General features: G+C 34.8%; 2 protein-coding genes across 2 annotated transcripts in view; both read right to left on the reverse strand.

Annotated features, from left to right (window-relative positions):
* LOC110037406 (probable glutathione S-transferase) overlaps positions 1-1100 on the reverse strand; it is a 2507-nt gene extending 1407 nt beyond the window's left edge. Inside the window, exon 1 of the mRNA XM_020742048.1 lies at positions 600-1100. Coding sequence (XP_020597707.1) covers positions 600-920 — 321 coding nt within the window. The 5' untranslated portion in view covers positions 921-1100. The remainder of the gene's footprint in view (positions 1-599) is intronic.
* A 4451-nt stretch (positions 1101-5551) lies between these two features.
* LOC110037421 (probable arabinosyltransferase ARAD1) lies at positions 5552-11445 on the reverse strand. Its single transcript, XM_020742068.1, is given in 3 exon segments — positions 5552-5833; positions 5836-6127; positions 10053-11445. Coding segments are annotated over 3 exon segments (1428 nt in total). The 5' UTR covers positions 10977-11445; the 3' UTR covers positions 5552-5621.
* Positions 11446-12115: the final 670 nt, after the last annotated feature.

Below are 12115 nucleotides of genomic sequence, written 5' to 3' on the forward strand. Positions count from 1 at the left end.
TATATATATATATATATATATATATTCATCAAAGAAATTAATATAAAAAAATTAAGTGGGGGTCTACAAACATAGCACATAATTCTTATATGTTCACATATTTAATACTTATATTTTGATAGTTCGTAATATAACACATAAATCCTTAAACCATATAAGAAATAACATTGACATTTTTTTAAGTGAAATACATTTCTTAATATATAAGCTTTGATGTGATAGAGATGCTAAAAAATCATACAAAATAAATCATTGGGGCATTTACATACAGATCATCCAATTCTTACTTATTTACATATCTAACACCTTAACTTTAATTTTTACAATTATACCACCCAAATCTTTGACATCACATCAAAAATACTATTATTTTAACTTTATATACACCTTTTTAACATTTAGAAAGTGCAATACACCCTTTCATGCAGAGGGAAGGCGACATTTATGTAAAAATTGAATTTTTAGGTGTTAGATATGTAAATACATAAGAAAAGGTGGTACACATGTAACATCTTCCTAAATCATACCATAATCTTATAGCAAATAACATAAAAGGCCAAATAAATACAGAAGAACGCAAGAGGACAAAGATCAAACACCTTATCGTCAAAAAACTTGGCCCAGAACCGAGCCATGGCTCTCTCATAAGCATCCTCCGGAAGAAGACGAATGCCAGAACTGCTCCAGACCTCATCAACGTATTCGAGGATGACGAGCGACTCTGCAATCGCCTTCCCCCGGTGGAGGAGCACCGGTATCTTCTTATGCACCGGATTGTGCTGAAGAAGCTCCGGCGGCTTGGAGAAGAAGACGTCCAGATCGGAGAGCTCAAAGGAGGCGCCTTTGAGCTTGAGGGCGATCTCAACTCGGCGGCTGAAAGGGCTCTTGCAGGAACCCAATAACTTCACTTCGTCCGCCATTGATGTCTGAGTTTTGAGTTTTTTTCTCAGATCTGTTTGGTTATGGGGAGTTTATATGGAGTGATGGTCCCAAAATTTAATGTTTACATATGAAGCGTCCCGGTTAACTACGATGTAGTTTTATGTAAATAGTAAATTTTGGGTGTGGAAGATGTAAATTTAGTAATTTTAGGCGCTATGTGTGCAGATGAAATAAAAAATAAAAAAAAAAAAACTGTTCTCCCTCAGAAAAATATTTTTTCTGTGTTATTCTACATTATTTAGATGTTATTGTGATGATATTTATGTGTTATTGTGTTCTGGGAATATTCCCGGTGTTATAATAACACAATAATACACCAATATCATCATAATAAAATCTAAATAACATGAAATAGCACATGAAGAATATTCTCCTGTGTTTCCGGGCCGGATCACAAGAAAGCATGTTCGTTTCCTTGATACCACGCGTCTGTATATCAGTGAACTCCGAACCTAACTCTACGTTAAAAATCCTGATGTAATATTTTTTCCCTAGAATGAAATGTGTGTTGCAAGTGGGAGTTTTATATTGAATTCGGATTCGGTTGAAAATTTTTGAACAGAGGAAGTGCAAACGTGTGGCACATGTCTAATATTTAAACTTTGTTTTTGGCATTTATAGTATGTAATGTTTTGTTCATTTCATAAAAAAATCATTTTTTTTTTCTTACTTTTGAATTGAGGAATACATCTTTTCATGGTATATGTGTAAAGATTAAAGTTTAGATGCTTGATATGCAAATACATAAGAATTGAGGGGGGCATGTGAATTTTGAGAATTTAAATTTGTGAGACAGTGCACCTCTTTGTTGTTTGCATATTGTTGAGTCCTTTTGGGACGTTGGATTCTATGTGATTTGTGAACTCATATAATTCGGAAGAGATCTTGTGAAATAAGTGTGAGTAAGCCAAAGAAATTTTTTAGAGGGACTCTGTGTCTTCTCCCACTTTTATTATACATTGTAGAGCCTATGTGCCCGTGCAAAGGTCTAAGGAATAATTGAAGAGCTAAATTATAGGATGTATAGTATGAAGTCTGAGCAGAATAGCTGTTGGTAAGGTTCTTAGAGTGTGTTTAAGGGGACCAATAAATGATCATATACATGATGCCGAACTGGTGTTCTTCTCCTTCCGTCTTATAGAACTATTCATCAAGCTCTTGATAGAAAATTTCCATTGATACAATGAGCTTATATAAATAACTTGGGAGAAGTGAGCTAGCTAGGTTGAAAGCTTAAGCTCGTTGAATCCGATCAGAGGAGCTTGACTGAGCGTTGATGAGTTTCAGAGGTACTTGTAAGTCCTTCTGGGCGCAAAAGCACCATAACTTCTCACCTCCAAAAGTACACAACCAACGAATATAATTGACATGGTCAGAATCAAATCATTAATTGCATGGTCATTGGGTTTGATCTATTAGACCCATGAGGTTCACTTAGTATTTGGGTTTTTCTGTTACAGTAAGAAAACATGTTTTTGGATGTGCATTTAGTTCTCCAGTTTCTTAGCTCTTCAACATAATATTGCGACTTAATTTTTTTTCATTACTTCCCAATTCAACTAGAATAGTGGTTCTTTGAGGGCCACTAGCTTAAATGCTAAGTAATGTGTATTTATAATAATATACATTGATGATGTCATACAAACCTAATACTACGACAAATAAATAAGGTCAACATAGCTGTAAACTTGGAAGCTAAGGATGGCATATTTGCATTATGTCAACATAAAGCTATAAACTTGGCAGCTAAGGATGCCATAATTGCTTATATATATATAATTATACGAGCCTCCAACCATCCAAATGTGTCTAACAATTCGAGTACCACCTCCTTAAGGTCAACTGTGTGAGATGTGATTCGAACCCTTAGCCTGAGGGTTCTTATACCATATATGCTAACCAACAAGTCGAGACACGCATTGAAAGAAAAGATAAATTCTATGAGAGAGAAAAAATATTCTTTGATGTTTAACTAAGATTTCTTAATATAGTCAAAAGAAAATTTTCTTGCTCTTTGTTGTACAGTACCTCCTATTAATAGGAGTTTAACCCCCTCAGGGGACGTTACATTATTTCAAGTAAAAGAGAATCCAACCAAAAGAGTTTCCGAGTGTGACCCCATGCAGTCGCTACTTTACCTAATACTTTTCAATCGACATGAGATATCTAATACTTTTTAGTCGCTACTACCCTCATTCTGCTTGAGCTGCCCGATCTAGACCATGGATTGCTTGATCACGAACCTTGGTCTTATCAGTTTAGTATCGGACGATTCTTTGGGGTGTCTTGATTTGCCTGTTGGTTTTGTATGAGAGATCTGATTTAGTTGCTAACGATCGGAGCATGACCACCTGACTTTAGGTTTCTCTTGCCTTTTAATTAATCACCCTTCCCTGTTGATTTCTTAATCGTGTGGCTCACGTTGCTTTATCAACTATGAGTGGAAAGTTGATCGACCCAATATAGTACTCTAGTTCATTGACTCTGTTGTTTGGTCGTTGCGACCTATGTCCAATCGGGGCCGTCTTTTTCCTTGCTTCACTTTGGCTCAACCAGGCCTATTAGTTTTGTGAAGCCACTTTTTACATTACATCTATGTATTCACTTATCTAACACATTACTTTTAATTTTTGCATACCTATCATCTTACCCATGCAGGAAAATATGTATTTCACTTTTTTAGATGTTAAATATATAAGTAAAAGGATCATAGTTAAGTGCCTTAAATTTTTGCATGTCTCATGCTCGAATAATCAAGTTAACTTATAGAGAATTGCTTATGTACTAGAATATTCATAACATAGTGAGGATGAGTTTATCTTTTGAATGTTACATAAAAAGCTCACACATAAATAAATAGCATACAACACATGAAAGGATGCATGAATTTCAGGTATTTTTTAGGGGTTGTTTTGTTAAAAATATGGGCTTATAAGGGTACATGAATAATGCATTTACAAAAGTATTTGATAATTTAAGTTGGTTCCCCAACAATTTATTTTCACTTACATGCAATTGATGAAGAAGGGTTGGGAAAACAAATGCACAATGATAAATTTGTAAGAAAATATCATTATTTTAACTTATATAAAAAAAAGAAATATACCTTTTAAAGAATAGGTAAAGTGACATATATATATATATATATATAAGGTGTCACCCTCAAAAAGAAAAACTACAATGACTCAACAGAAGAAAATAAGTGTGAGATTGCATCTGCCCCCACATTAATCATTTATCTTTGTTATAAATAAATAAGAATTTAGTGGTACATAAATGAATCTTCATTTATAAAATTAATCACAAGTAACTGAGAAAATACTAGTGAGATTAGACACTCATGTTCATCTGAATCATGTCGATCAAATCATCTTAAGAGCCTTAGGAGACAACTTATAGACTATGAACCATCTTAATCCTAACCCATAAGGGGTTATCGATCAAATGTCTCAGAGGACTCGGAACAGGTTGTTACGATCCCGACCGCAGGATTCTATTGTTGTTCCGATTCCGGCCCAGGTTGGGTCTTCGAATCCCTTGGCTGAGAATCAGTTTGTTGTTCTTTCAAGTTGTGTGGATCAAATTCCTGCCTGAATTTCTAGGAGGTGCACATTGCCTCGGGACACAAACTTTCTTAGGCCACTGCCCAGGTTGACCGTTCTGCCACGAGTCATGGGGGCAGTCTTCTCACTACGGGGAAAAAGGTCCAGTTTTCCATGAGAAGCTTCTAGCCAGGATCTCGGAAACATCTGAGCAGGTCAGAGCAAAACTCCCTCAAAATTCTATGACATTTTCTCATAGCTTCTCTCTCTAGAATCATCTCTAACTTTAGCTTAAAGAATCATTTCTCTTTCACAGGCGATGGAGGAGCAGTCGAGTGACGAAATAAATCCACCTCACAATCGGATTTACATCATATAAGAGACGGAACTCGAAAAAATATGATTAAACAAAGAGTTGGATTTAATTTACATTTTTTTTTTATGCTTGGCCATATTTAAATTAAATTCACGACTAATTCCTGTTAATAATGTTAGCTACCAAACACCAGCTGAAAGATCAATAAAAAAAAATCAAAGAAAATCAATGAACCTGCAAATCTTTTATGATATGATGAAAAGCCTTCTGACTTCTCTTCAACAATTCATGTGCAGCATTTTTCCCCAATTATTTCAACAACTTTCATTTAAAATTTTCTGAAACCTGTTTGAAAAACTAGCAGAAGAATGTCAACACAAACAATCAGTGAAGAACCAAAAGTCTGCAGATTCAGAAAGATTAGAAGGAAGGGGCATTTATATAAAAACCACACAATTCTTATGTATTTACATATCTAACCTATAATACTTACATTCATAACATTTAAATCTTTAGCATAACACCAAAAATATCACATTTACTAACAGTTGAATGCACCTTTTCATATAAATATCAAACCTTAGGTGTTAGATATATAAATCCATAAGAATTGTGGGGTAGATTTGTAAATTTCCCTAAAACCAAACAATATAAGCAAGAATCTGTATCTCATCCATTTATTATGTCATAACATGACTTAAAAAAGTATGAACAAATGTCAAAATCACAGCTTTCTGCATAACTCATCTGTATAAATTAAAAAAAAATTATATTTATATAAATATTCAAAGAATGTGAACCAAAAAGAAAAGTAAGAAGACTCATCTCAGTCTGAACCGAGAAAACCGCCAAAATCTATGTAATTTCAATTTTACAGCAGGGACCTTCCTGGAAATTGCCTGCCAAATCATCTGAACAGCATCATTCTTCTGAGATGGAAACTGATACTCAAAATATCCCTCCACCTCTTTGAGCTTTTCCCACATTTGGGTCCATTCCTCCTTTGTTATCCCTTTGATCAGATTCAGCAGCCTTTTTTGACTGAATCCGCGGCGCGAACGAAGACGCAGAATTTCGAGTAGTCAATTACATCTTCGTAAGGGAGCTCAATATCGTCGCTGATGATGACGGGGATGCAGTGGCTGGCAATGGCATCGAAGAGGCGATTGGAGGAGGGGGTGTCGCCGGCGATGTTGAGACAGAACTTGGATGAGCGCATCCCCTTGGTGGCTTGGCTGATGCCATTCTTTTGGATTGTTCCGAACGAAAATTCAACGTCTTTTTCGTCTTTGAGGAGGTAAAATAGTTCTTGTCGAATAATTCCGCCCTGTGAAAAGAGAGATGTTTTAACCATTTATCAACAACGCCGTAGGTTAAACATGATACTTCGTCTTCTTTTCATTATATTCAAGTAATTTCAAGTCAAAGAGTTCCTCTCTTGGTTTTTCGTATGTTCTCTTGGATTCATTGTTTTTAGAAGTACTAGAGTTATGAAACGGCTATGTGATATCAAATGTTTGAGATTATTTTAGGATTTATTGACGTGATTTATAATTAAACCTACAATAAAAATATTAAAAAAATCACGGCCCGAAAGTTAGGAATCTTAACTTCAGTAAGAGATCAGCCGCTTTTAATGCGAAAATAGTAAACATATTTCTTGCATTCCAAAAAAAAAACGTAGTAGCAATGGTGGAACCAGATTAAACCTAAGGCGAGCAATTGACCACACTAGAATATGAAATTTGTTCTATAAATGATAGAGAATTTAATTTTTTTCAATATAATTTAGACAATTTAGTAATTTTGCCCACTCTCAATGGATTTTTTTCCCAATCTCTTTAAAAATCCAAATCGCTAGTATGACTATCGAAATCGTGAGCATCAACATGTAGGTTCTAGATCCGAGTGGTAATATCAGCACCCTTAGCTATTCTTCTTGAGAAATGGTCGGGTTTGACCCATTCATCAAAAGATGTTTTTATAGTATTTTTGTCTACAACAATTTTCACTTCAGGTTCCAACAAACGAATAATCATTAAATCCCCCTCTTTCCAAACAACACATACAAAGAGACCCGCCAACAGTCAAGTTCTTAGTATTAAAATTTAATAATTTTTCCCATCTTTAAGATTGAAGTTGGTTTCGTCCATACAATAGTTGCTAGAATCTCCGACCTAATAAAAATATTAAATGAAATATAAAATTTTCTCAATGATCAAAATGTAACTACAATAGAAATCTAACGTGTGTCATGCTTGACAAAAGTTTACCCCAAAATCCTTAAAAAGATCCAAGCCTCACACCGGCATAAGAAGACTTTTACCCGAAAGTAGCTGTCAAGGTTTAGAAAGAGATATAAGAACCCACATCCAATTGAACAGCCACAAGAATTGAGAAAAACAGAAATTTTATTTTACTTATGAATTTTACATGACTTGGTCTTAAGTCAGATTTATAGCCAATAAGAAATTTGAAATAAAAGTTTCTCGAATAAGATCCAGTAAAAAAAGACTACTTCTATTTCATCAAGCTTGGATTTTAGCAAGTTCCTCAAATTTTCAGGAAAACATAGCAATTGGTTTTCCTAAATGCAAAAAAAATTAATAATAATAATAATAATGCCGCTAATCGCTACGATCATTGAAGGGGGAATATATAATTTTGATTTTTGCATCATCTCTTATTTTTTTTTATTGATTTAAGTATTATTTCATACTTTTATAAGTTCTGATACCAATTTGATATGTAATACTTTAAGGACTACAGTTCGCTAATGTAGGCTATGATGAGATGCATAATAAAAACCCATAAAAAACCAAAAGCCATAGGTCATCAACTCAGCCACCATTATGTGAAAATAGTAAGTATGCTTTCTTCAGTCCAAACAATAATATAACAGTTGTCATACATGAAATATCACCCAAAAGATAAAAAATGAGTGTAAAATTATAGCAACAATTAAATTTTATAATATAAAAGAAAATTGACATATAGCACACTTGACAAATCTTCAAACACACATGCAACAATTATGAAACTAATTTATAACAAGAGCAAACAACGATTCACCCAATAGAAGATTCAAGAGAGACTAGCCCCAAAGGAAATCATATTGACTTATAAAGTGTTCGAAGAATCCACATACAACAACACACAATAGAGTTGAGGGAAATTTAGATTTTATTTCACTTGCTTAATATTTAATATAATATATATATATAGGATAGATATTCGTGGACCACGAAAGACTCAAAGTAAGAAATTTCTTAGAATTCTTTAAAGATGAACAAGAAGAAGAAGAAGAAAAAGCCTTTATCCCACAGAGTGGGGTCGGCTACATGAATCTTTTTTTCTTCATTGTGTCCTATTGAGTGTCATATTTGCATTTAGTTCTAATAAATTAAGATCATTTTTTACACAACATGTCGATGTCTTTTTAGGTCCACCCCTTCCTTTTTAGATTTTATTTCACTTGCTTAATATTTAATATAATATATATATATATATGATAGATATTCGTGGACCACGAAAGACTCAAAGTAAGAAATTTCTTAGAATTCTTTAAAGATGAACAACAAGAAGAAGAAGAAAAAGCCTTTATCCCACAGAGTGGGGTCGGCTACATGAATCTTTTTTTCTTCATTGTGTCCTATTGAGTGTCATATTTGCGCATTTAGTTCTAATAAATTAAGGTTCTAATAAATTAAGATCATTTTTTACACAACATGTCGAAGTCTTTTTAGGTCCACCCCTTCCTTTTTTAACATAAGTCACATCTAAAGCACTATTCTCCTAACTAGATCATCAAGAGGTCAACGTTTAATGTGACTAAACCATCTAAGACGACTCTCTCTAATCTTGTCTGCCACCGGAGCTATACCGACTCTTTCATAGATAAATTCATTTCACATTTGTCTCTAAGTGTCAAGCCACTCATCCACCTAAGCATTCTAATCTCCGCAACACTTAACTTGGTTTTATGCTTCACTTCTAAAGGCCAACAATTTGAGCCATAAAGTATTGCAGGTCTCGCCACCATCTTATGAAATTTTCCTTTAAGTCTAAGCTGTATTTTTCTATCACACAATAGACCCGATGCATTCCACCACTTCAAGCATCCAACTTGCATTCTATTAATAACATCCTTATTTATATCACCATCACTTTGAACAATAGATCCAAGGTATCTAAAATATTCACACCTTTTAATGATTTGATCACCCATTGTCCAACTCTATCAATAGATCTACTACCACTATAATTCTATAAAGATCAAGTCAAAAAAACCCACAAGTTCTAATTCATAAGACATAAATTCCAACAAATTCTACACTTCTAGATCAAGTCCTTACTTTCGATGTCTCTGGGTTGTGTTTTCTCCCTCCATTTTGCTTTACTTCGTGATATATTATTCTTGGTCTAAATAATACTTTTATGTTTTCATATTTTGCCACCCTTAATAAAACAAAAACATCAGAGAAGAAAATTTTCATAGTCATCCACATACTTCAATGTTGCACACTTGTGTAAATCCAAAGTTTAAAATCTAACCTCGCAATGAAGTCTCAACCATTCATAAAAGTCATGAAATACTAAGAATGTAATTAGCATTAGTACAAAAGGCTAATATGACAAAGGAAAAACGAGAGAAATAATGTGCATGCTAATAAAATACATATAAAATTAATTGTTTGGTAAATCACTACCAAGCTTATTTTAAGTGCATATTAAAGCATCCATTGTTCCTAAAAAAGATACCAAGTTATGTTCAAAATCTTCTACTTTCTTTCATTAATACCCCCTAAGTTGTATGCCTTCCAAATAAAATGAAAATTACCTTTCTATTAAAATAAGAAAATTACATTAAATGAAGGGGGACTTTACATACATACCACCCGATTCTTATATATTTACATATCTACACCTAAACTTCAATATTTACATGCCCCTCAAATTTTTAACATCACATCAAAAATACCATTATCATTGACTTGTAAAAGGGAAATACACCATTTCATGCAAAAGTTTACAACAGCAAAATGTTGTAAATGTAAATATCAAACTTTAGGTGTTGAATATGTAAATACAAGAAATGTGCGGTATGTATGTAAATGCGCAAAATGAAAATATAATAAAAAAGTTGCAATGGAAACAATAATTTACCAAATCCTACTAACTTAAACATCATCTGTTGCCAGACAACATCTTACAATTCAAAGAACAACATTTGAATGAAGATTAAAACTTACAGCTTTCCTATAAATCGCCCCTTTGAAATACAGCAAAATTGGCCTATCATCAAATCCACCAGAATCATTCACAAAAGACCGAGCAACATGTTTATAAGGCGCAATCACATCTTTCTCCACATTAGCCACATTAGGTGGATACCTCCCAAAATCCGAAAGAACAAACATACAAGGCCAAAGCTTCAATCTTGCATCCAACATACTGTTCGGATGATGAGCCAAAATCACATGATCCCTGCCCCCAGATCTCTTCCACTCCTCCTGAGAAGTTAAAAAAGTCACCAATTTTGATTGTAAGAGCTTGTTCGTGCTGGTTTTTTCCGGCGGATTTGGCTTAGAATGGCGATTATAGCTCAAGGAAGAGAAGAATGGGACGAATACTACATCAGCCTGTCGGGAATTTGAAACCCTAACGGCGGTGCACGGCCCCGATCGGCCGCCGGGGATTGTGGAGGATAGGAGATCTAGGGTTAGCCAATACTCTATGCTGTGTTGCAGATTCAGACCGCCAGGGTAATCGGGGATCTTTCCTGTTACATCAGGCCAAACAGAATTCGTCTCCTGTTTCCAATCTAAGAGGCCGAAATGAAACTCTGGAGGTAAATCATACATAAAAACCTTCAAAACCGTGTTAGATGGATCGCATTGATCCGATTCGTGTTCTAGAGGACCAGTACTGTCATGAAAGAAGCTTTCTTCTTGCACTAATGGTTGCTCATATTCCTTCATATTGGGAATTTCTCCATGATTCTCAGAAGTGGAGAGAATCTTCGAATAAGGAAGAACAGTCTGCTCGATCAAACGAGGACCACCGGTGGAACCCAGAAGGAAGAACCAGGATAAACCAAAAACTAAAGTTGCGATAAAAAATAGAAGAAAGAGGGGTTTCTTGCATGCAGATGATTGCGCATGCCTTTCTGCCATTTTCCTCAGTTACTTCTTTAAGATCCGCATAACCCTATAAAATTCAGCAAATGGCTTTCATCATTTGCGATCTCTGCTCCATAAGAAATCGCGAGCTCAGAATTTGGGGGAACAATGAAATTCCCGTCCACCCTAAAAATCTACGGACCCGAAATCGCATGAGAAGGGAATGAAACCAGATAAAAATAAGATCTTTCTTTTTATATCGAGCTGATATGATGAAGGAAATGATGAGAATCTAAGAGCTGGGATTGAAAAGGAATGGATGGATCAGAAGATAAAATCTAAAAAAAGGAGACAACTTTGAGCTGAAAAACGTGGTAGAAAATGATTGCAGGTCGAGTGAATGAATGGTGGAGTATTTCTGGTTTTTACCGGCGGAAGCGGATTCATCGATCTCGCTTGAAATTATTTATCATTTTATTTACAGTGAGAGGAAGAAGACGGAAGCTTTCACCGGGAGTTTTGCCACCGCGGCACACCTGGCAGACGTGTGATTATGATCTAATTTTATCCGTCCAGTAAATGGGCTGATTTGAATCTCATTTTTGGCTCGTGAGTCGGATCGGTCCGGCTCGAACCCAATCACATTTGCCCGCCCACTAGCAGGAAATATATATTTTTTTTTTTTTTTGATGAAAAGAGAGAATTTGAAGCCTGTCACTTCGCTCAAGCTGCCAATGCATCATGTAAGAATATGTAAGTATATAAATAGCTATCAATTTATTTTTATCTCGATCTAATCCCAATCCAAGTCGAGGACGGATTGAAGTCGGATTGAAATAAATTCTATTCTTTACTTTGGCTTGTCGATCCAGGCTAAATTCGATCCAACTTTCGAGTGAGTTGCGAGCTTGGAGCCAAGTTCACAGCACTAGTCATGTGGTCTTTTTTTTTTTTTTTTTTTTTTTTTTTTTAAAAAAGGTTTAGAGAGCTTTGGGGTTAAATGAGCTCAAGACTTAGCTCATCTTCGAAATGGCTAGTGGATGGCCAATTTGTGTTTGATTAGGTTAGTTTGAAATAAGTTTGGAATGAGCTCATGTTCTCGTCTTAATGATGTGGGATTAAAATCAAAAAATGTGAACATGAGCCATTTAATGAGCTGAAAGAGGGTTGTTCGAAAACGACAAGCTTTTTTA

Source organism: Phalaenopsis equestris, unplaced genomic scaffold (genome assembly GCF_001263595.1).
Source record: "Phalaenopsis equestris unplaced genomic scaffold, ASM126359v1 Scaffold219149, whole genome shotgun sequence".
NCBI lineage: Eukaryota > Viridiplantae > Streptophyta > Magnoliopsida > Asparagales > Orchidaceae > Phalaenopsis > Phalaenopsis equestris.